Here is a 24,939-nt window from a genome sequence, read left to right on the forward strand (position 1 = left end):
TCCATGTAGGATGCGCGCACGGAAACAAGCAGGTGAAGGGTTTCATGTTTGAAAAACCGGTTGATCTGAAAGTAGGTGTGAACCATGTCGTATTGTTGTCATCAACTATGGGAATGAAGGTAAAATTTTGTCGGAATTGTGGAATGTGTTTGGAATGTAAGATGGCTGATTATACTATCCTGTCCGATATCCAGGTGAAAAAATTGTGGTTGTATTATTGCAATAGACAAACACTTCATTTTTGAAAGGCAGACATATAAAGTTTATATCATAAATAGAAGGGTGGCCCATGTTCTCAGATAATGCAATAATCCTGCCCATCAGCTCTAAATTTGCATGTTTCACTATCTTCTGCAGGATAGTGGTGGTGAACTTGCTGAAGTAAAGGGCGGCATTCAGGAGTGCCTAATCCAAGGTCTCAACACTGGTAAGTGATCACTCCATGTACGTGGGTCATCAGTGGACTACCCCAGCTTATGTCTACCTACAATCTGATTGTTCTTTTTAACAGCCTCTGTTCCCTGGAGAAAGCGGTGTTGATCAGCTTGTTGAAATCATCAAGGTAAACTACTATCTTTGTCCCAATTAAACTCCTGCATATCGTTGCTTTACCTCCAACTTAATTCCATCATCTCTCAGGTTCTGGGCACACCCACACGTGAAGAAATTAAGTGCATGAATCCAAATTATACCGAGTTTAAATTCCCGCAAATCAAAGCTCACCCGTGGCATAAGGTAGGAATTTTGTATTGGATTTTGTGCCCTCTCTTCCTGTCCCTAACCTCCACCAAGGTTGACATCTTCCATTGATGTCTTTCTATGCTAGATATTCCATAAAAGGATGCCTGCTGAAGCAGTAGATCTTGTGTCCAGGCTTCTGCAGTACTCACCAAAACTTCGATCGACTGCTGTAAGTGTAACATCATTATTTTAGCAAACAAGAGGCATTGGCATTTACTGCCCTGTTATTAGTGTTGTTTTTCTTTCTTTCACTGATTTAAGCATTACTTAGCACAAATCAATTTACTGTTCGTTATAACAATATCATATAAACACTTCTTCACAAAACTGTAAACCTTGGTTATTGTCATTTACATTGCAAGTTTGTTACTCCCTACAGTTGGAAGCATTGGTCCATCCGTTCTTTGATGAACTTTGGGATCCAAACACCCGCTTACCGAATGGTCGTTTTCTTCCGCCTCTCTTCAATTTTAAGCCCCATGGTGAGCCTGTTATACTGACTTGACTTGTGCTGATAAAGAAAAAACATAAAAAACAACTCGTCAACTGATACGCTGTTGCTCAGAGCTGAAGAACGTGCCGGCGGATTTCATGGTGAAATTGATCCCTGAGCATGCACGGAAGCAATGTGCCTTCGTAGGATGGTGATCTCTGGATAAGAGGATGACGGCTCGATGATTAGCTGAGGACCAAGTTAATGTCTGTTAGAAACTGCCGGAGATCGACATTGCCAGATGTGGTGTGGTATAAGATAGGCAATATGTGTGATTATTTTTTTGTTCGAGGTTATCAACCCCCTTGCCCTAGAAAAGATGAGAAGATGTTGATGTAACAAGCCCTCTGTGTTTCTGTAAGTAGATGAGTGTTGCTGCATGCCCCCTGGGTACATGTATCGGTTTGAGCAGAATTCTGTTTGCCTGAATCGTGCCATCACCACGCAGGGATCCATCCCTTGTGTGACGATGTTCAGCACTTCAGCCCAACATTTGTTTATGGATTCAGGCTATTCGTTCATTTGTACTCCTCGCATCCTATGGATGCTTAAGCAATATTTGCAATTTTTCTATTTCGATACGTAGTTATTTTAACACCTAAAAAAAGTTTGGGTTGCCATATTCAGTATATTGTAAAGAAAAAAAGAATAATAACCACAAGTACCGGTAAATTTGTCGTCGACGAACAATCCCTTGTCTTTTTAAGGAATCAAGCCGAAGTTGTATGCAGGTTAATGTAGTGAGCCTACAGATTATTCTATACTATACTTAAAACACCAGTTTTAATGATCGTCTCACGCAGTTATTTCAAATTAATCCGATTCACGTCTATAGATGACCAAACGGCGGTCCGACATGGGCCAGACGCTCGCGGGCCACAACTCTGGCCCAGGCACGTTGTCATGTCGACCTGCTCATGTCGGGCCAGCCCGTCGGCCCATTTGATTAAATCAGCGTAAAATGTTAAAAAAAACCTGCTGACTGTGGCGGGCTAGCCCGTTAGCTCGTCGGCCAATTTGATTAAATTAGCGTAAAATGTTAAAAAAATGGCCAATTAGCGAGGTGGGGTTCTAACCCATGCCTTGATGGAAGAAGGGCGAGAGACACTGGGTGAAGCTATCTAACCAGTAGAACATTATACTCGAATGTTTTTAATATTGAACATAAATTGTATATATGTATATACGTTTTTTGTAAAATAAAAAATATAATCATGTCGGGTCGGGCCAGCACTACAGACCGAGGTTATAGCTCAAGCACGACACGACGTTTTTGGCTATTGCAAGCATTAGGTCGTTTCTGAGACCACATTGGCGCAATGGACTCAATGATGTTTGATGTTACTGAATTGGATTGAGCAACAATGATTTGTCACACTAACAGTAAAATGAAAGATTATTTGTTGATTTTAAACGTTAGTAATTACTACGAAGTAGCGTAATTTATATAGAGCGCATTCAGTTTTTATTGATGCCTGACTTTAGCAATCATTCCATATTTTGATCTATCTTTTTTATAAGTTTGAGTTCATGTGACTTACTTTATAAACTTGAGCTCACAAACTTTCTGTTATTTGGTCTCTGTATGGTAAAATTATGTCATTTTATAATCTCTGTTCGTTCAGTCGGTTGTTATGATCTCTCTTCTAATCGCTCACTTCATTGGTCGTGTTGTACCAAGACATATTGGATGGAGTAAACAATAACATCAGTTAGCCAAATCAAAAAAATATTATACGGAGAGCGCAGACAATAAATAAAAAATCTTGAATTTTTTTGGTGGATGGTTTACATGGGCATTGTTGTAAGTCGTCGCAACGCACGGGCAACCGACTAGATATTGGGTCATTGGTATGAGGTTGGGAACAACTTCTTCAATCATTTTGGTTTCTGGAAACTTATATTATTATTTGACAGTGTTCTCCGACCTTCAAATGAATCTTCTTTGGTGTTGTGATTATTTTTCTATATTGTAGGCACACATCTTTGAGTTGCCTGAAGAAAAGCTATGCCTCTCTTTCCTTTCCAACAATAACACGGGCGAAGACGGAACAGTGATCTTCCGAGGGGATAAGCACTATGTGCCTAGCCGTTCTGTCTCCATTATTTGGGGTTACCTAGGAGGTAGATTATTGCCCTGCATAACATACATGTGTTTTAAAACTGAATACTTCAACTTGAGTCCTCCTTCTCATTGAATTTGCCTTCTCATTCTATTAATTTGTTGATCATAGTCAGTCCTCTTGTTCTGCTGTAGTTTGGACTTTGGCACATTGACAAAATTTGATTGTCCATGCATTTGCAGAGTGTTGTCGTCGACTGTATCTCCAAAATTCCTTTCGACGCCATTCAATTGCCTTCCTCCGACTACATTGTGATCATTGACCACCATTGTTATCTGTACTATGACAGGGGGTGAACCAAACACAAAAACATCAGCTCATGCTCGTGTGGTATTTTAAGCCCTGCCTCTACATGGACGCCGGCCTCGCTTCCGCGGTCACCACGCTCCGGACCTGCACCGATGTCGCGCACGTGCTCGAGCAGTTTCGTCTCGCCTGGTGCGGCAAGCTCGTTCGGGATGCCCGCACCGTCGTTCCGTCAAGGACCTCTGCTTCGACCTCTTCATCATTAGGGGTGGAAACAAAGCTTTCAATGCATGCTGGAGGTGCGCGATGTGATCGATATTATCCATGCTTGATAAATGATGACAATGGTGATGACCATGATATATGATCAATATTGTATTGATCTTTTTTCGAGTTTTAGACTGTTATGTTGTTTGCTGGAATGGAGACATTTCATTGTTCACTTGGTTCATGTGACAGAGTTAATTACCTTATTTACGTGCTTTCTTAGTACCCTTTTTCTGAGATTTGAGTTGTAAGTAACACTTCCCTAATCGTGTTGTCATTATAACTCAATGACATTATTAAAATCATATATAGAAGTCTATATGGTACTGATTGTTGCAATGTAATGGTGAAATAGCTAGATTAAAATAACAAAATTTATGTATGAGTAGGATCACAAATGGTTTTCGAAACATTTTCTTATAACAATATAACACACATATGTACATAAATTATCGTGTTATTATACGGTTTCGTTGCAACGCACGGGCACGCACCTAGTTTTCAAATAAAAAGACGTATTCCCTTTGTCTTAGCGTCCACGGCTCTGCCCACGCTTGCTGGACGGGGCAACCGGCAACCCCACTCTTTACAAAGTAGGGTACCCTACAAAGTATCACCAAATCCCACACCATTGCCAGTTTGGCACCCTCCTCACCCCACTACCTCTTCTTCCTCCGCACAGCGCACAAGCCGCGGAAGCAGCGCAGACCCGGCAAAATAGTGAGCTCTCATCTCTCAGTCTACATTGTGCTTCGCATCCTTCGTTTGTAGGTGTGTGTGCCCTGATCGTGCTTGTGCCGTGCCGCTCCGATGCAGGTGATGGCTCAGAAGACGAAGGAGGCGGAGATCACCGAGCAGGATTCGCTGCTTCTAGTAAGCCTTCTCCTCATCTCCTCGTCCTTCTCCGCGTCAACTTCAATTCCCGCCGATCGAATCGTTGTGGTTAGATCGAGATGTTTTCCTGTGATTTCTGGCCGGTGGGTTACACAAGGGTAACGTCATGGTCTTGTACTCTTGTTCGATCAAATTGGAATCGACTCGAGCATTTACATGCTCGCGTATCAAGTTGGTTTGCATTTGCGGGGTTATTAGTGGTTTTTGTTTCTCAGTTTTACCCGTTTCTCGTGCGCGGATTCTAGCGCGCTTGATGCTCGAGCAGTGGGGTTTTGGGGTCTCATTGGTCTGTGCTAGTTTCTCCTTCCAATGGTTCTAGTTGGGTCGGTTCGGAACATGCTCAGTAGCTTCTAGTAACTCAAATTATGTGTCGTCCCTAGTTCTCCGCTAAACACTCGAACATGTATTTGGTATTTTGGTAGATATATTTTTCCTGCTACTTGCTTTTTCGAATTCAAACGTCGCCCCGGGGAAGGTCCTCTACTAGGTTCCCGGTCGATTCGGTCTAAAACCGGTGCGGAACTTCTCTTTTGTTTGCAGTCTCATTTCTGCGGTTTTGAACATTGGTAGAATGCTAGAACATGAACTGATAGAAGAAGGTATGTTGGTTTTCTAGTTTTCTGGTTGATTTCGGCGATTCTCAACATTGATCCAGTAAATCGTCTCAACTTGGTTGTTGGGAAGTAAGGACCTGTTAATTTGCTTTTAGATCTCAAATCAGTCTGCAATGCATATATACATGTCTATCATTTTTTTGCTTGCACTATTCTCATCGTTTCATTTTTTAGCAATTAGTACTTCTGATGTCTGCAAATTTATTTCTCCAGGGGCCTCTAGAAAATTATTAATCAATTTAATACCCACTCAGTCTGTGATGATTAATTTAGGCATTTAGCTCTCCATCGTGATAGTTTTTGTGGACTGAGCGTTAGAATACAGGTGAATTACCTCTCTCCATTGAGTTGAACTGGTGGGTGCATATAACTTAATATGGTATCAAAACAAGAGGTTTCAAATTTGAAAACTGTTTAGCGCAATTAAATAAAAATAATTGTTATCCGCTCCTATTTCACGTCTGAGGCCTTAGAGAGCCTCTATGTGAGGAGTGTTCGAATAAAGTGAATTGTCCATCTCTCTTCGTCGCATCAGGTTTCACTAGTATCCATTTCCCTTCTTACTTATGTTTGCACTTGGGATAAGATCATAAGACATATTTATGTCCAAACATATCTTGAACAGAAACACTGCTTTTATTTGATCTGTAGTTCGACAGTGTCCATGTTCATGGCAGTACAAATTTAAATTTCTACTTTGGGTTTGTAACAAACAGTACATATTTCTCCATTAGTTTTTGGGATCATAAACTCTTCCACAGTTTCTAACTGGTTGCTGCCTTGTATCAGAATATACTCTGTTATGGAATCATAGGAGCTTGTTAGACTTTCCTGGCGTGCTCTAGTAATATCAATTTCCTCTATGCATTACAGCAGTGTATATAGTTCTGGTAATCATACAGTGATTGATATGTAGAATAGCAGCAGTGTTCAGTAATGCTTGGTTTGGTATAGAAGTTTTGCTGCATTATCTACTTGTTATGGTTTACTTCCAATTAGATTACTCTTCTTTGTGTTATCCTATACCTTTGTGTATGTCCAAGCGGTTGCAGGTTGTTTGGAATGCTTCCATTATTTTCCAAAAAAACTTGACCTGCGGGGTAAGACCGCCCCCACGGTATTATATTAAGAAGACATTCTCACGCAAATCGAGAAAACCTCCCTGCCCCACCCATGCACAGTGGCACTGTAGGCCATGTGAGAACGACCGCAACCAGGGCTGGCCCTTAGACCTGTGCTTTGGCGTGCGATAGATGAGGGGATTTTTTTAACCACAACCTGAAACGGGGAGTTGAACCCAGGACCTGAGTAGTGCTACTCAGACCACCTAACCAACTCGGCTAGAAGCTCTTTCACTGTTGAGACACAGGACAAAGTTTGCTACTCAGGCATGAGTGTTCAAATAAAGTGAATTGTCCATCTCTCTGTCATGGGTTATTTTGATTTGTGTTTCACTGTTGAAAGACAACTCATCTATATTGTGTTCTTTTGGAGAACATTGCAGTCCATTCCGATTCTTTTTTTTAAGGAGCTTCAACTGTTTTATGAGTTGATGGGTGTTCAATGATTTCTTTCAACATGATCTGATGTGAGAAATCATAATATAGCCTGGTTTTTTGTATGGATATTTCTGATAACATGATGTTACTCTTATCCAACAGACAAGGAATTTGCTCCGGATTGCCATATACAACATCAGCTACATCAGAGGCCTATTCCATGAGAAGTACTTCAGTGATAAGTCGGTTCCAGCACTAGGTTAGAATGTCAATAACTTTGTGCAGTATATATGTCCAAATCAGCGGCTGCTGTCATTTTACCTCAGAAATACTTCTATTTCTGCAGAGATGAAGATTAAGAAGCTGATGCCAATGGATGCTGAGTCAAGGAGACTAATTGATTGGATGGAGAAAGGTGAAACATGTCCTGAGCTCATTCATTGTCTACTACTACTTTCAGAGATGGTCTCAATTCCCTTAATATATTGGGTGCCTAGGTGTTGTGGAATCATAGAAATAGAAGTGTATTCGACAGCCTCTCTCCTAGTATTACTGCAGTTTTAGCTCATGCTTGAGAGGAGCATCGGATGTGGGAGTTTTCTGGGGCCAAGGAGCTGTCCTTCCTTGCAGGTTGCAGCCCCCTCCCAGAGGTGATTTAGTGCATTAGTTTTGTAGATGAATCAGTTTGTGTACGTTAGATTTTGGCTGCCGTAAAGTGGTTCTATGTACCTTGGTCTTTGTAGGGCTTGTATCTTTCTCCTTATTAATATAATGAAACACAACTCTCCTGCGTGTTCGAGAAAAAAAAACAGTCAGTACCATCTCGTTTGCTTCAAAAAAAAGTCTGTGTTGTATTTTTTGTTTTGGACATTGACATAATATGCGCATCTCTCACAAAGTTTTTTCTAACTTACATGGAAAAATTATATTAATTAATAATATCATATCATAGTGCTTTTGAGGAAAATTCTACTTCTATGTATTCTACAACATATTATTTTAAACACAGGTTGTATTGTGAAAGGAATAGAGTGCTATAGGAAACCCTAGATGCTACAGTACAGATATATCCTAATGGGCCAGGCCCATATACACATCACTCTAACACCCCTCCGCAGTCGAAACTCTAGCCACTGCAGATGTTGAGACTGGATCGAAACTCCGCAAACACCGTGGACGGAAGCCCTTTGGTGAAGACGTCGACGAACTGGGAGGTGGTCGGGACGTGGAGAACGCGAACATCTCCACAGGAAACTCGTTCGTGGACGAAGTGAAGATCGATCTCGACATGCTTCGTGCGCTGGTGCTGGACGGGGTTGGTGGAGAGGTAGACGGCGCTGACGTTGTCGTAGAAAACCAGGGTGCTCGTGGCCAGCGAACTGTGGAGCTCTTGGAGAAGCTGGCGTAGCCAGGCCACCTCAGCCACGCCGTTGGCTACGGTGCGGTACTCGGCCTCGGCGCTGGAGCGGGAGACGACCGGCTGGCGCTTGGACGACCAGGAGACGAGGTTGTCCCCGAGGAACACAGTATAGCCCGAGGTGGACTGGCGTGTGTCGGGACAGCCTGCCCAGTCGACATCGGTGTAGACGCGAAGCTCCGCGGTCGAGGAACGGTGTAGAAGGAGCCCAAAGTCGAGGGTGCCATGCAAGTACCGCAGTATGCACTTCATCGCGGTGAGGTGCGGCTCCCGAGGATCATGCGTGTGGAGGCATATCTGTTGGACGGCGTAGGCAACGTCGGGCCGGGTGAATATGAGGTACTGAAGTCTCGGCGATGCTCCGGTAGCCGGTCGGATCGGCGACCGGGGGGCCGACGGCAGAGACCTTGCCCTGCGTGTCCACCGGGGTCGCGCAGGGCTTGCACTCGGCCATGCCAGCGTGCTCGAGGAGGTCGATGGTGTACTGGCACTGGTGAAGGAACATGCCCTAGGGACGACGCTCGACGGTGATCCCCATGAAGTGATGGAGCGCCCCTAGGTCCTTCATCGCGAACTCCTGCTGAAGACAGGAGATGATGTGACGCAGGAGCCCAGGGGAGGAGGCGGTGAGCACAATATCGTCGACGTAGAGTAGGAGGTACACAGTGTTCGGGCCGCGACGGAGGAGGAACAGGGACGTGTCCGACTTGGCTTCGACGAAGCCCTGCAAACACAAGAAAGTGGCGAAGCGACTGTACCAAGCCCGGGGGCCTGCTTGAGGCCGTAGAGTGACTTGTTGAGCTTGTAGACCAAGTCGGGGTGAGCAGGGTCAACGAACCCAACGGGCTGAGTGCAGTAGACCGCCTCCATCAGGGTGCTGTGGAGGAATGCGTTCTTCACGTCGAGTTGGTGGACCGGCCAGTCCAGGGACAGAGCGAGAGTCAGGACAGTCCGGACGGTGGCAGGCCTGACCACCAGAATGAAGGTCTCGTCGTAGTCAACTCTCGGGCGCTGGGTAAAGCCCCGGAGCACATAGCGGGCCTTGTACCGCTCCAGGGACCCGTTGGCATGCAACTTCAGCTTGAAGATCCATTTCCTGGTGATCACGTTGGCGCCATGGGGACGCAACACCAGGTCCCAGGTGTGGTTGGCCTGGAGAGCGTCGTACTCCTCTTTCGATCGGCAAGCGCACCACGGACAGTCGTGGGAACCGGTGGTAGGACCGGAGAAGAGGTCGTGGCGAGAATCAGGCGATCAGGGGCCCGAAGGACACCCGCCGCGCGCCGGATGACCATCGGGTGGATGTGTCGAGGATCCCGGTGGACGATGACGGGGTGATAGGCCGGGAGGTCGGCGCGAGGGCGAGTCGGGGCACCGTGACGACCACGACCCTGGTACATCTGGGGTTGGTGTAGCGAGACGACAGAGGCCGGTCGGGACGATGCGGGAGACGCCTAGACCGCACGTGGCTGTGCAGGGGAGGGTGGCGCCGGTGGGGTTGCGCGAGGTGACGCAGGGGACGCCGAGGCCGCACGTGACGATGGAGGAGACGCCGAGGACGCACGTGGCTGTGCGGGGGAGGGTGGTGCCGGTGGGGTCGCGCGAGGCGACGCAGGGGACGCCGAGGCCGCACGTGGCGAGGCGGGGGAGAGCGTCGTAGGCTCTCGCAGGCGGGGCCGTGCGGGGAGGCGTGGTGAACGAACCTGCAGGAAAGGGGGGGCGACATTGGGCGACACAGGGGCGGGATCGAGGAACACGTCGAGCTCGGTGAGAGAGGTAGTGGAAGAAGAGGAAAAGGGGAAATCCAACTTGTCGAAGATGACATGACAAGAGATGAGGACTCTATGTGAGGTGAGGTCGAGGCACCGGTACCCCTTATGGTCGGGGGAGTACCTAAGGAAGACACAACGAGTGGAGCGGGACGCTAACTTATGAGGAGTGGTGGAGGCGAGATTAGGGTATCAAGCGCACCCGAAAACACGGAGATGATCGTAGGAGGGGTGGATGCCGAAGAGAGCGAAGTAAGGAATGGGGTGAGCAACCGCCTTGGGCAAACAGTTGAGGAGGTAGGTGGCAGTGTTAAGGGCCTCGGCCCAGTAGTGAGCTGGAAGAGAGGCCTGAAAGAGCATGGAGCGCATGACATCGTTCGTTGTGCGAATCATGCGCTCAGCCCTACCGTTTTGAGGAGACATGTAGGGGCACGACATGCGGAGGTGGACACCGCGAGAGAGAAAAAAGTCATGGGGCACATTGTTATAGAACTCACGCCCGTTGTCACACTGGATACTCTGGATGGTGTGACCGAACTGAGTGGAGACCCAAGCGAAGAAGTGAGACAGGGGTGGGAAAGGTGTCCGACTTATGATGTAAGGGAAAAGTCCACATGTAGTGCGAGAAGTCATCGAGAACGAGTAAATAATACTTATAGCCAGAAATGCTGATTACAGGGGATGTCCATACATCACAGTGTATTAGATCAAAAGTGCCTGCTGCCCTAGAGGAGGAGGTGGGGAACGGGAGCCGAACATGGCGACCTAACTGACAAGCATGACAGAGGTGCTCAAAAGATCCCCTACAACCGGAAAAAGAGGTACTGTTGGAGAGCTTGGACATCACATCACGTCCGGGGTGGTCGAGACGACGATGCCAAGTGACAGAGGAGGCGGCCGCTGCGAGAACAGCCGGGGCAGAGGTCGATGTAGGGGAAGCATGCAAGCGTAGCGTGTAGAGGGGCCCAGGGCTGTCACACCGAGCGAGAAGGGTCCTGGTGGCAAGATCCTTCACAGACAGACCAAACGGGTCAAATTCCATAGAGCAAGAATTGTCAGTAGTGAACTGACGAACAGAAAGAAGATTTTGCACGATGTTGGGGGCGACAAGGACGTTGGTTAAACGGAAGGGACCGGGAAGAACCGCGGCACCCACGGAGGTGACGGGTAGGGCAGAGCCGTTTTCCACAACGATGGAAGAAGGAAGGGAGGGGTGGGGGAGAGGTGGAAGACAGTATACCTGCGTCCGAGGTGGTGTGACAGGAGGCGCCGGAGTCCGGCATGGAGAGCGCACTGGAGGGGAACCCGGGGGAGAGGACTGCGACGGCCAGGGCAGATCCGTGGGGGCCTGGCGCGGCCCCGGCGGACAGAGGGTGGAATGGCGTGGGTGGAGGCATGGGTGAACGAGTGGGGGGAGGAAGGCCAGATCGGCCGGAGGTGCGGGCGGAGAGGGGAGAGCCGCGACGCTGGGATCGAGACGGCCGGGGGTTGGAGCAGCCGCGGGTCGAGGGGAAGTGCTGCTGCCGGTCGTCGGTGCCGACTGAGGGCACACAGGAGTCGGGTGGGGGAGGGGGGGGGAAGGCGGCGACGCCAGCGCACGTCGGTGGGGGCGGCGACATACGCGCGCGTGGCCGGGCGCGGGGGGCGCGGCGAGCGCCCCCGGTAGGAGAGGGGGGAAGGGTTCCCCATCGGCGGGGGAGGAGGGAGAGGGCGGCGGCCGGCCGGCCATGGAGACGACGGCGGCGGCGTCCTGGCGGCGGTGGCGGCTGGAGGAAGCCCTAGCCTGGCTCTGGTACCATGTGAGAGGAATAGAGTGCTACAGGAAACCCTAGCTGCTACAATACAGATATATCCTAATGGGCCAGGCCCATATACACATCACTCTAACATGTATGTATCATGTATTCATGTGTAACACTATTGTCCTGGTTTTCTTATGTGACCAACTTATGGAATCAAACTTTTAGGTGTCTATGATGCTTTGCAAAAGAAATATCTCAAGACCCTCCTCTTCTGTATCTGCGAGAAGGAGGAGGGCCCAATGATTGAGGAGTATGCCTGTAAGTTTCCCCCTGTGGAATCACATATCAGGTTGGATTGTCGACTTATTATGTGTCCTTGTTTCCCTACAGTCTCATTTAGCTACCCCAACACCAGTACCGAGGAAGTTGCGATGAACATGAGCCGTACGGGGAGCAAAAAGGGCAGTACTACATTCACTTCAAATGCTTCAGAAGTAACTCCTGATCAGATGAGGTACATCTTACCTTGGATGTTAACTTGCATGAGCATGCAGTCTTTGTAAAAGAGCTAGTGTTGCATTCAGAATGTTATGATTTGAAACTTTTGAAACAATTCAACATTATGGTTTTGTTGTGTAAAGAACATGCTGAAAAATTCAGGTATATAGGTTTGATTGTCAATCTGTTGGCTATGATAAAAGTACACAGTTATATCGAAACATGAACAGATTATGCCTATTCAGTTCAATTTTATGTGGATCAGGTGCTATATGTTGCTCTTAGTTTTCTTGACTTTCCTTACAGAAATCTAGTAACGAAGGTCATCGTCCTTGTATAATGGGGCTAAAGTGCATCACGTAGATCGATTAGTGTATTCAGGTCTTTTATTCAATGTGCCTGTTGGGTGAGAAAATGACAATCTTAATATTTTTTAGATGATGGAAACCAATATTCGGCTTTCACCTCACTGGGGGAGGATATGACCAACTTATTACAAGAGCAATAACTCAATCAACTACATCCGAGGGAGGGACAAACCTCCCACCAAAATAGCAACGAAACATAAGGATAGATGGTTTGGTTACAACACAATCCTATTTGTAGATCTCCATCCATGGAGATAAAAAATCTTCAATGCCATCGTCTCTAATTGTCGACAAGCGTTCTTTATTTGGTCTTCTTCCTCTTCACTTTTCTGCAACCCATAACCTGCGCTAGTAAGTTCCCCTGAAGAGTACTTGTAAACGAGTTAGCATTGGGGTGTGATAAAAAACTAAATCATTCCTACTTATCCAGATAGCACAGCACAAAACCGAAAATACCTGTAATAATAAGCTATTTAGTTTTTGAATCCACCCCATTAGCCAATTCCCAAATACATGACTCAATGAACGTGGTGGTCTCAAGCCAAAACAACAATAGATGAGCCACCACATGTCATTAGCAAAATGACAGTTAAAAAATAAATGTTGTATCGTTTCATTTCTATCACAAAACACACATCTTTTATTCCTCTGCCAATTCTGTCTTGGTAAGTTATCTTTAGTGAGCACAACACCCACAAAAATCTTTATCTTTAAGGGTAATTTTAGATTCCAAAGAACTTTGTGCTGGAAAACATAACTGTTGTTCATCAGAGTTCTATACATCGATTGAACAGTAAACTGATCATATGAAGTTAGGTTCCACCTAACTGAACATACACAAGACGCTGAACAAGGTTATACCACAAAATCAAGTTTTGGCCCACTAAAGACCTACGGAAAGACACATTAAGAGGAACAGATCTGAAAACATTGGCTACTGTGGCACTTTTATGCCGAACAATTTGGTATAAAGATGGGTACTGAAACATGAGAGATTGATTTCCTAACCATTTGTCTTCCCAAAACCTTATTTGTTCACCATTCTTAAGGGTAAAAACACCAAGGCTTAAGAAAAGACCCTTAACTCTCATGAGCCCCGACCAAAAATGTGAGCCCCCTGGCTTATACATTACTTTAGATAGAGTATAATTCTTTAGGTATTTTTTTCGTAAAACATGTTGTCACATGCCATCCTCATTAATCCACATGAAGAGCCACTTGCTTAGCAAACACTTAGTTTGAATGTCAATATTCTGAATTCCTACCCCCCTTGTTCCTTAGGTTTGGCATACCCCATCTAGCAAGTCTATATTTCTTCTTATGCTCTTCTCCTTGCCAAAAGAACCTAGATCGAAAGTAATCAATTCTTTGTAAAACTCTCCTGGGGACCTAAAAAAAGGGATATCATAAACATAGCTAAGCTCGAAGGACGGAGTTGATTAACACCAGACGACCACCCATCGACATAAGCTTTCCTTTCCAGCTACTAAACTTCTTCTCAAACTTATCTTCAATGATTTTCCAATTGCCATTGTTGAGCTTCCTAACATGCATAGGAATCCCTTTCTCAAACTTATCTTCAATGATTTTCCAATCGCCATTGTTGAGCTTCCTAACATGCATAGGAATCCCAAGATATTTAAACGGAAATTCCCCTCTTTTGCACCCAAACAAATTAATATAATGAGGCTTTTCATCTCTAGCTTGGCCAAAACAGAAAACCTCACTTTTACGATAATTAATCTTTAGGCCCGAGACTTGTTCGAAAGCTAGAAAGATAAGTTTTATGTTTTCTGCCTTAACCAAATCATGATCCATAAAAAATCAGAGCGTCATCCGCATATTGTAAGATAGATAGCCCGCCATCCACTAAGTGGGGGGTAAGACCATCAACTTGGCCATTCTCTTTTGCCCTTTTAATTAATATGGCAAGCATATCCACTACAATATTAGAAAGAACCGGAGACAAGGGATCACCTTGGCGTAAACCTTTTCTTGTTTGAAAATTTCCCCCCACCTGATCATTAACTTTTATACCCACATGACCCCAATCATGACCGAATTTATCCATGAGCACCACTTACTAGAAAATCCATTCATCCGTAAAGTCTGCTGCACAAATGGTCATTTCACTTTGTCATAGGCCTTTTCAAAGTCTATCTTAAGAATAACACCACTAATTTTTTTCCTATGTAACTCATGGATTGTTTCATGTAACACTACTACCCCCTCCAGAATGTTCGGACCAGGAGTGAAAGCAGATTGAAACGGGCCAATGATTTCCTTTGACACATTTGGCATCCTATTTGTAAGAACTTCAGTAAAGATCTTAAAACTTACATTCAGAAGACAAATGGGTCAAAAGTGCTTAATCGTCTCTGCATATTTTGATTTTGGCAACAAAATAATTGTGCCGAAATTCAAACTATAAAGAAGGAGATCACCTTTATGAAAATAAGCGAACAGAGCCATGAGATCGGGTTTTAACGAGGACCAAAAGGTATGACAATTTTAATATGTGATGATCATATCCTGACATATAGTTTTCTTTTAGAAGCTCTGCTTGTAAGATGATCAGAACGCTGGTTTCACTTATGAGAACCTTGGACCCAATGCCTGAGGAGGTATTTTCAGACATCCCGTAATTTGTTTACGAATTTGCAATAATACATTGTGCTGATCTGAAACTGGGGTCTGTTCTTCAGCGAACCATTCTAATGAAGCTTCTATACTATGATGATGTCACAGTGAGTATAACTTTTCTTCTGTTTATTTATTTGGCCATATTGATACTTGGGTTCTGGAAGCAGATAACCTTGTTCTTTTGTTCTCAATAAATGAGGAGATAAATTATCCTGTTCTTGAATATGTTGGTAGAAGTCAACCCAGTTTCTTTTCCATACTTGCAGCCCGAGGATTATGAGCCTCCTTTCTTCAAGTGTTGTGCTGATAATGAGGCCATAAGTATATGGAACAAGAACCCCTTGAAGATGGAAGTGGGCAATGTCAATAGCAAGCACCTTGTGTTAGCTTTGAAGGTAAAGGGAAATGAGGCAGAAGGTCCTTTCACCTTTTATATATTTGAATTAAAGATGATTCTTCTCACAGTTTGTTCTCCTGTGAAGGTCAAGAGTGTCCTTGATCCATGCGATGATGACAATGTTAACAGCGAAGGTGATGGCATGACTGTGGATAATGAGTCTGATCATGATGATGACTTTTCTGACACTGAGGTGAAGAACAAACAGATCGATACTATGATATATTACTAGTGCATGGCATTAATTTAGCAATCTATTGTGTTCCTAACATAAACATACTTAACTCTATACCTATATAACTTATGCTCTTTTTACCTGAAGTGTTGCTTCACATTATCTTTGATTGTGTTAGGTTCATCCACCAAAGGCGGATCATTACATCATAGCTCCTAATGGTAAGCATGTCCTCAGCAATGTTTGCATTTGCTGTTTTGGAATTATTAATAGAAGTTTTCTCACAGAAGGAAAAGACAAAGATCAGGACACTGGTACTATTTCAGAAGGTATATTTGGTTTGTGCAGCTTCATTTGCAATGCATTGATTTATTCTTCCTTAATAAAGAGAGACACATCTTGTTAATTTAGTAATGTATTTGTAAGTCTTGGGCAATTGGGAATTTGATATATTTTATTATAGTTGTCTGTGCACATCTGCTCCTCTGACTTTCTATGTTTGAAGATGATACTCAAGATACTGCTCATGAGGAAGAGCTAACTTCCCAAGTGAAGGAGTGGATATGCTCAAGGGACAGCGGAACAATTAATGTTTCAGATGTCCTTTCTAACTTCCCTGACATATCAATGGTAATTAACTATTGTTCCCTAGATTTCAAAGCAAGTGACAAACTTATAGTAGTACACTAATGCATGTTGTATGGCTTGATTTTTTACAACCTTTTGTTGAATATATTGCAGGAATTGGTTGAAGGTAATGCAGGAAAGGGTTCTGTTTGCTGGAATCAGCCCTTCTTTTCTCGCTCCTGTTGAAGTCTTAAATTAGTAGCCGATGGTTGGTTTTTCAGATATAATGGACAGGCTACTTAAAGATGGTATACTATCCAGGGCAAGCAAAGATGGTTATACGGTTAACCAGGTCAGCCTAATGGACTGCTTTTGTTTATCATATCTTATGATGTTATTCTCTTATTTGTAAAAAAACGTACTACCTTCACTAACAAGACATATGAATGTTTTCAGAAGGCTGATCCAAAAACACCACATATAAAGAAGGAGGCCATCATGCCAGATGTATCACCAACTAATGTAACCAAACACAACAATGGGGATCTGCTATATATGAAGGTGAACCTTTTTTGACCCAATAGAATTTGTCTGCATATGTTGTCACCTGCTAATATAACATAATATAAAAAAAATCCCGATGTGTGTGTGAGGGGTAAGACAGCTCCCAGTCATTACGTTAAGAAGACCTCACATGATATATAGCATAACATTACAGGCATTATATCATGCACTTCCCATGGATTATGTGACAATAGCCAAACTTCAAGGAAAGCTGGATGGGGAAGCCAGCCAAAATACAGTCCGAAAGTTGATTGACAAGATGGTGCAAGATGGATATGTGAAGAATTCAGCCAACCGAAGACTGGGTAATTGATTGAATATGTACACAGAAAGTCCTGAATGCATTATAATGTTCTAGTATTTTGCTAAATGGGTTCATCTATTATGTTTGTTTATCTGTGAAGTAGCAGTCCAGTCTAGTGAGCTGTGTTTGAAGTAATTTGACTCATAATATTCTTAATCATGGTCACATTTTCTACAAAGGGACAACCGACCATGAAATCAACTCATTGAGAATTATGCATCTCAGCTGGAATTTTGGCATTAAATTTATGACTTAATGTGTTAGAAGATGAGTCAGGATGCCTGATGTTGTTATTCTGTAGTCCTAACTTCCAATATCAAATTATCAATCATCTAAAACCACTTAGACTCTGTTTGGATCCTTAAAATTGAATTCCATTCTAATAATTATAACTTAGCCACAAATTAATTAAGTTAATATAGTTGTACATAAAATATATTTATACTATTGTCGGACATATGAGGGGGATACTTATGTGTTGCACTTCTATGTTCTATCGAAGAGCATGCTATAAGTTGCACAGTAAAAATAGTATAGAATCAATTTCTATTTTCTACCCTATGAATTTAAGATAAGCTTATATCTCAACTTTGAAAAGTTGTGAAATACAAATTAGCCTAGTCCATTAAGTAGATTACAATTCCTCCAAAATAAAGGGATCCAAGCGGACCCTTTGAAAAATGGAATGATTCTACTGTGCTATATCATACAGTGATGTCTTTTTCCTACTAACCATATTACTATGCTGTAGGCAAAGCTGTCATTCATTCTGAATCTACCAACAAAAGGCTCCTTGAGATAAAAAAGATACTGGAAGTCAATGAAGGCGAAAAGATGGTAACATATCATGTACATATAAGTTTGACATATCACTAGCAGTACCTAACTAATCATTGTAGCATTACAGCTCTACAAATCAATTAAAATACTGCTACATTATGCAGGCCATTGACACCAATACAGAGCATCCTGAGCCTGAGCACAAAGACCTTCTGAGAGGTAAGTATTAACAGCAATCTGCATCTTCACATTACTTTGACAGCAGGATTGGCATTGCCTCATTGACATGATGCCATCCAAATTATCTTTTCACAGTCTATGAAGTGGGAGATGGCTCCACTATGGGTTGCCTCCACTCAATTGGATCTGATCTTACTCGTACTCGGGAGCTGCCAGAGCTGCAACAGAATGTGTCCATGCAGAGCGGGCAAGAAGCTTCCACAGTGGGTAAGGATTCCAGCAGGACTCCAACAAGTGTGCGTGAGGTATCTACACAATCTGATTTCGCAGTAGTCAAGAAATGTTACAGTCTAGGGTCTTGGTGATCTCAAATATTGTGTTAAATGTATTTGTCTAAAACTTTCTTGCAGCTGGCTGTACCTGTTTGTTCCCTGGAAAGTGGAGTGCTTGGAAAGAGAATCAAAAGGTCTCTAACTGGTGGAAATGAGATGCAGTCTACCCAGGACAAGCGATCCAGGAAGGCTAGCATGGTAAACTTTGACATTTCTCCTCTGAAATGATCATAAGTCACACATAACTCAATCCTACAAAATCGATATGTTCATCTTATAACCAACATTACTGCTGCATGACAGCATGAACGATGAGCTGTAATATTCCTTGAAAATCCTGCAGGTGAAGGAAGCAATACTCCAACATGTCAAGTGCCAAAACCCTCAGGCTCAGTGAGGTGGGGTGACAGGAGTAGCTAACCATAGTTCAGGTCCTTGTGCAGGCAGACAAATAAACAAGTACAACAGTCACCGCAGAAGTAGCTTCCACTCCCTATGTTTTGCAAGGTAGAGAGTTCCACAATGTAGATTGCAGTCCCAATGTTTTGCAAGGTAGTAAAAGTTATACGCATCTGTTAGCCTATCGATCTGGTGATGAACATTTTCTTCTACAAAGTCAAAAGATGTTTTATTGACACGGAAATTGGACATATAAAGCTTCTGTTGAATGCATGATAGTTCAATAGATTATGGATAATATATTCCACTTATTTTCTACTTTCATATTGCTACTGTTATCTACAAAACCTACGCAGGTTTATGTTACACAACTCAATATGGCAATATGCTGCTACATCTAGAGGAATTTAGAGCCGTTACTCTTCGAATTTAGAGCCATGCCTCCAATTTAGAGCCATTACTCTTCATAAGACAAAAACAACTTCCCTAGTGGAGCATGCCTCCAATTCGTGAACTTCGTGAACTGAGAATCAAGAATATGTTACAATCTTTCTCGACGTGATTCTTCCTACAGCAAGCTTCGATTAACTTGTCCAACTTGAATAGTTTCGAGAACATGGAAATTGCCAAAAGATGATTTGCCTCTCAGTTTTGTTATGTAAACATAAACGTTTGCTATTTTGGAAAGGAAAAAACTACTACATCATCTTCTCTTGTCATATGCACTAAATTACCTATTCACCTTAGCTAATGAAAATGGAGCTATTTACAGAAGAGACTGAAGGAAAAGTGTGTTGAAATGTTAACAAGTACTCCCGCTGTCCACTTTCACTTGTTATTTCAGACAAACTAATAAAGCTGTTTGCAAGTCTAGATCGTTGTCTCAAACTGAGAGCACCTAGAGGGGGGTGAATAGGTGATCCTGTAAAAACTTAAACTTATAGCCACAAAACTTGATTAGGCGTTAGCACAGTTTATGCCAAGTGGCTAGAGAGGAGTCAAAACACAATAACCACAAGAATCCAATCACAGAGATGACACAGTGGTTATCCCGTGGTTCGGCCAAGTACAAAACTTGCCTACTCCACGTTGTGGCGTCCCAACGGACGAGAGTTGCACTCAACTCCTCTCAAGTGATCCAATGATCAACTTGAATACCACGGTGTTCTTGCTTTTCTTTTCTCAATCCCGTTTGCGAGGAATCTCCACAACTTGGAGCCTCTCGCCCTTACAAAAGATGTTCACAGAGAATCACAGAGCAAGGGAGGGATTAGCAACTCACACACGACACAAAGATCACAGCGAATACGCACACACAAGACCCAGACTTGAGCTCAAAAGACTAGCACACTAGAACGGAGCTCAAATCACTAGAATGTCGAACAAGTGCGCGAGATTGATGTGTGAGTGATCAAGAGTGCTCAAGGAATGCTTGGTGTTCTCCTCCATGCGCCTAGGGGCCCCTTTTATAGCCCCAAGGCAGCTAGGAGCCGTTGAGAACAATTCTGGAAGGCCATCCTTGCCTTCTGTCGTCGGGCGCACCGGACAGTCCGGTGCACACCGGACACTGTCCGGTGCCCGATTTCTTTCCTTAACAGGCGCAACCGACCGTTGCCGACCATTGCAGATCTGGCGCACCGGACAGTCCGGTGCACACCGGACAGTCCGGTGCCTCCTTCCGATCGTTGGCCAGACCACGTGTCGCGCGCAGATTCCGCGGCCGACCGTTGGCTCGGCCGACCGTTGGCTCACCGGACAGTCCGGTGCACACCGGACAGTCCGGTGAATTATAGCCGTACGCCGTCGGCAAAATTCCCGAGAGCGGCCTCTTCGCCCGAGGCAGCCTGGCGCACCGGACACTGTCCGGTGTACCACCGGACAGTCCGGTGCCCCAGACCAAAACAGCCTGTTGGCTGTACACAACCAACATTCTCCTTTTCTTCTTCTCTCTGTTTCTAACACTTAGACAAATATATTAGTACACAAACCAATGTACTAAGGCTTAGAAACATACCTTTACTTGTGATTTGCACTTTGTTCATCCATGGGCATAGATTCACATTAAAGCACTTGTGTTGACACTTAATCACCAAAATACTTAGAAATGGCCCAAGGGCACATTTCCCTTTCAATCTCCCCCTTTTTGGTGATTTATGCCAACACAACATAAAGCAACTAGAACAAGTGCGAAATCACTTCAAATAGAATAAATTTGAGTTCTATTCAGTTTTGGCATATATGGATCATTCTTTGCCACCACTTGGTTTGTTTTTGCAAATCAAACTCAAATCTCTATCTCTAAGTCAAACACACATGTTGAAGCATAAAGAGAGTCATTCCAAAGAAATTTGACCACGGATTTCAAAAACTCCCCCTTTTTCCCATAATCAACATTTCTCCCCACAAGAAGCCAACTTTTGACAAAAGAGACAATACAAGAGTTTTGACAAACCAAAAGCTCTATTATACTTTTTCAAAATTTCTCAAGTGGTAGCTGATCCATTTATTGCTTTGGCCTTTATTTTCTCCCCCTTTGGCATCAAGCACCAAAACGGGATCAATCTTGGCCCTTTAACCCCATTGCCTCACCAAAAATCTCCAATTAAGAGCAAATGGCAATAAGAGTTCATTAGATGGACTTGGAATAAGTTACCCTCTCATCGGAGTGCAGTGGAAGTCTTTCATGGTCCAAGTCCACCTTTTTCCCTTTCAATTCTCCTTCGAGACTAAATCAATCAAACTCAACTACATAGTTAGTCTCAAAGGGTCAAGTTGTAACACATCTCCCCCTACACATGTGCATCACTTTGCAATGGACTTGTGAGGTCCAGGGGGTGTTTGTACAACTTGAGCACCAAAATAAGCAACAACATGCAGAATGAACATGATCAAAGGCATAAACACATGTATGCTACAATTCAATCCAAGTTCCGCGAATCTAAGACATTTAGCTCACTACGCAGCCTGCAAAAGGTCTTCTCATCTAGAGGCTTGGTAAAGATATCGGCTAGCTGATTCTCGGTGCTAACATGAAACACTTCGATATCCCCCTTTTGCTGGTGGTCTATCAAAAAGTGATGCCGGATGTCTATGTGCTTTGTGCGGCTGTGCTCAACAGGATTTTCCGCCATGCGGATAGCACTCTCATTATCACATAGGAGTGGGACTTTGCTCAGATTGTAGCCAAAGTCCCTGAGGGTTTGCCTCATCCAAAGTAGTTGCGCGCAACACTGTCCTGCGGCAACATACTCGGCCTCAGCGGTGGATAGGGCAACGGAAGTTTGTTTCTTAGAGTTCCACGACACCAGGGACCTTCCTAAGAATTGGCACGTCCCCGATGTGCTCTTCCTATCGACCTTACATCCAGCATAGTCAGAGTCTGAGTATCCAACCAAGTCAAAGGTAGACCCCTTTGGATACCAGAGCCCGAAGCAAGGCGTAGCAACTAAATATCTAAGGATTCGCTTCACCGCCACTAAGTGACATTCCTTAGGATCGGATTGAAATCTAGCACACATGCATACACTAAGCATAATATCCGGTCTACTAGCACATAAATAAAGCAAAGATTCTATCATTGACTGGTATGCTTTTTGATCAACGGACTTACCTCCTTTGTTGAGGTCGGTGTGTCCGTCGGTTCCCATCGGCGTCTTTGCGGGCTTGGCGTCCTTCATCCCAAACCGCTTTAGCAGATCTTGCGTGTACTTCGTTTGGGAGATGAAGGTGCCGTCCTTGAGTTGCTTCACTTGGAACCCAAGGAAGTAGTTCAACTCGCCCATCATTGACATCTCGAATTTCTGCGTCATCACCCTGCTAAACTCTTCACAAGACTTTTGATTAGTAGAACCAAATATTATGTCATCGACATAAATTTGGCACACAAACAAATCACCATCACATGTCTTTGTAAAAAGAGTTGGATCGGCTTTCCCAACCTTGAAAGCATTAACAATTAGAAAGTCTCTAAGGCATTCATACCATGCTCTTGGGGCTTGCTTAAGTCCATAGAGCGCCTTAGAGAGCTTACACACATGGTTGGGGTACCGTTCATCCTCGAAGCCAGGGGGTTGCTCCACGTACACCTCTTCCTTGATTGGCCCGTTGAGGAAAGCGCTCTTTACATCCATTTAGTACAACCTGAAAGAATGATGAGCGGCATATGCTAGCAAGATTCGAATTGATTCTAGCCTAGCCACAGGAGCAAAAGTCTCCTCGAAATCCAAACCTGCGACTTGGGCATAACCTTTTGCCACAAGTCGAGCCTTGTTCCTCGTCACCACTCCGTGCTCGTCTTGTTTGTTGCGGAACACCCACTTGGTTCCCACAACATTTTGCTTCAGACGAGGCACCAGTGTCCAAACTTCATTCCTCTTGAAGTTGTTGAGCTCCTCTTGCATGGCCAACACCCAGTCCGGATCTAGCAAGGCCTCCTCTACCCTGAAAGGCTCAATAGAAGAGACAAAGGAGTAATGCTCACAAAAATTAACTAATCTAGATCGAGTAGTTACTCCCTTGCTAATGTCACCCAGAATTTGGTCGACGGGATGATCCCTTTGAATCATCGCTCGAACCTGGGTTGGAGGTGCTGGTTGTGCTTCTTCCTCCATCACATGATCATCTTGTGCTCCCCCTTGATCACACGCCTCCTGTTGATGAACCTGTTCATCGTCTTGAGTTGGGGGATGCACCATTGTTGAGGAAGAAGGTTGATCTTGTTCATCTTGTTCCTGTGGCCAAACTTCTCCAATCGCCATGGTTCGTATAGCGGCCGTCGGAACATCTTCTTCATCTATATCATCACAATCAACAACTTGCTCTCTTGGAGAGCCATTAGTCTCATCAAATACAACGTCGCTAGAGACTTCAACCAAACCCGATGATTTGTTGAAGACTCTATACGCCTTTGTATTTGAGTCATAACCTAGCAAAAACCCTTCTACTGCTTTGGGAGCAAATTTAGAATTTCTACCTTTCTTCACTAGAATGTAGCACTTGCTCCCAAATACACGAAAGTAAGATACATTGGGTTTGTTACCGGTTAGCAGCTCATACGAAGTCTTCTTGAGGAGGCGGTGAAGGTAGACCCTGTTGATGGCGTGGCAAGCCGTGTTTACGGCTTCCGTCCAAAAGCACTCGGGGGTCTTGAACTCTCCTAGCATCGTCCTCGCCATGTCGATGAGCGTCCTGTTCTTCCTCTCTACCACACCATTTTGCTGTGGTGTGTAGGGAGCGGAGAACTCGTGCTTGATCCCTTCCTCTTCAAGGAACTCCTCCACTTGAAGGTTCTTGAACTCGGACCCGTTGTCGCTCCTTATCTTCTTCACCTTGAGCTCAAACTCATTTTGAGCTCTCCTGAGAAAGCACTTGAGGGTCCCTTGGGTTTCAGACTTATCCTGCAAAAAGAACACCCAAGTGAAGCGGGAAAAATCATCTACAATAACTAGACCATACTTACTCCCTCCTATGCTCAGATAGGCGACGGGTCCGAAGAGGTCCATATGCAACAGCTCCAGAGGTCTTGAAGTGGTCATCACATTCTTGCTGTGATGCGCTCCTCCCACTTGTTTACCTGCTTGACAAGCTGCACAAGGTCTATCCTTTTCGAATTGCACGTTAGTCAAACCTATCACATGTTCTCCCTTTAGAAGCTTGTGAAGGTTCTTCATCCCCACATGTGCTAAGCGACGATGCCACAGCCAGCCCATGCTAGTCTTAGCTATTAAGCATGCATCTAGACCGGCCTCTTCTTTTGCAAAATCAACTAAATAAAGTTTGCCGTCTAATGCACCCTTAAAAGCTAGTGAACCATCACTTCTTCTAAAGACAGACACATCTACATTTGTAAATAGACAGTTATATCCCATGTTGCATAATTGACTAACAGATAGCAAATTATAACCAAGAGACTCTACTAAAAACACATT

General features: G+C 44.3%; 2 protein-coding genes across 3 annotated transcripts; both read left to right on the forward strand.

Moving 5' to 3' along the window:
• Nucleotides 1–483: 483 nt before the first annotated feature.
• LOC541696 (uncharacterized) lies at nucleotides 484–1,810 on the forward strand. The gene is made up of 5 exons (NM_001305806.1): nucleotides 484–562; nucleotides 640–735; nucleotides 827–910; nucleotides 1,121–1,223; nucleotides 1,307–1,810. Exons 2-5 carry the CDS (start codon nucleotides 676–678, stop codon nucleotides 1,387–1,389), a joined length of 330 nt encoding a protein of 109 aa, NP_001292735.1. The 5' UTR covers nucleotides 484–562; nucleotides 640–675; the 3' UTR covers nucleotides 1,390–1,810.
• Nucleotides 1,811–4,474: 2,664 nt separating this feature from the next.
• Nucleotides 4,475–19,330, forward strand: LOC103647573 (meiosis-specific protein PAIR2). Of its 2 annotated transcripts, none has more exons than XM_008672091.2 (22): nucleotides 4,475–4,590; nucleotides 4,687–4,743; nucleotides 7,040–7,136; nucleotides 7,224–7,292; nucleotides 12,031–12,123; nucleotides 12,196–12,319; nucleotides 15,226–15,295; nucleotides 15,377–15,418; nucleotides 15,581–15,709; nucleotides 15,797–15,904; nucleotides 16,065–16,107; nucleotides 16,174–16,215; nucleotides 16,392–16,516; nucleotides 16,628–16,640; nucleotides 16,735–16,805; nucleotides 16,910–17,014; nucleotides 17,172–17,322; nucleotides 18,073–18,170; nucleotides 18,266–18,320; nucleotides 18,417–18,586; nucleotides 18,692–18,811; nucleotides 18,957–19,312. In XM_008672091.2, exons 2-22 carry the CDS (start codon nucleotides 4,690–4,692, stop codon nucleotides 19,008–19,010), a joined length of 1,833 nt encoding a protein of 610 aa, XP_008670313.1. In that variant the 5' UTR covers nucleotides 4,475–4,590; nucleotides 4,687–4,689; the 3' UTR covers nucleotides 19,011–19,312. The 2 variants fall into 2 exon arrangements, with proteins under 2 accessions (XP_008670313.1, XP_008670312.1); XM_008672090.4 differs by having other exon boundaries at nucleotides 4,503–4,590; nucleotides 18,073–18,158; nucleotides 18,957–19,330.
• The last annotated feature ends 5,609 nt before the right edge of the window (nucleotides 19,331–24,939 follow it).

Source organism: Zea mays, chromosome 2, assembly GCF_902167145.1.
Source record: "Zea mays cultivar B73 chromosome 2, Zm-B73-REFERENCE-NAM-5.0, whole genome shotgun sequence".
Classification (NCBI taxonomy): Eukaryota; Viridiplantae; Streptophyta; class Magnoliopsida; order Poales; family Poaceae; genus Zea; species Zea mays.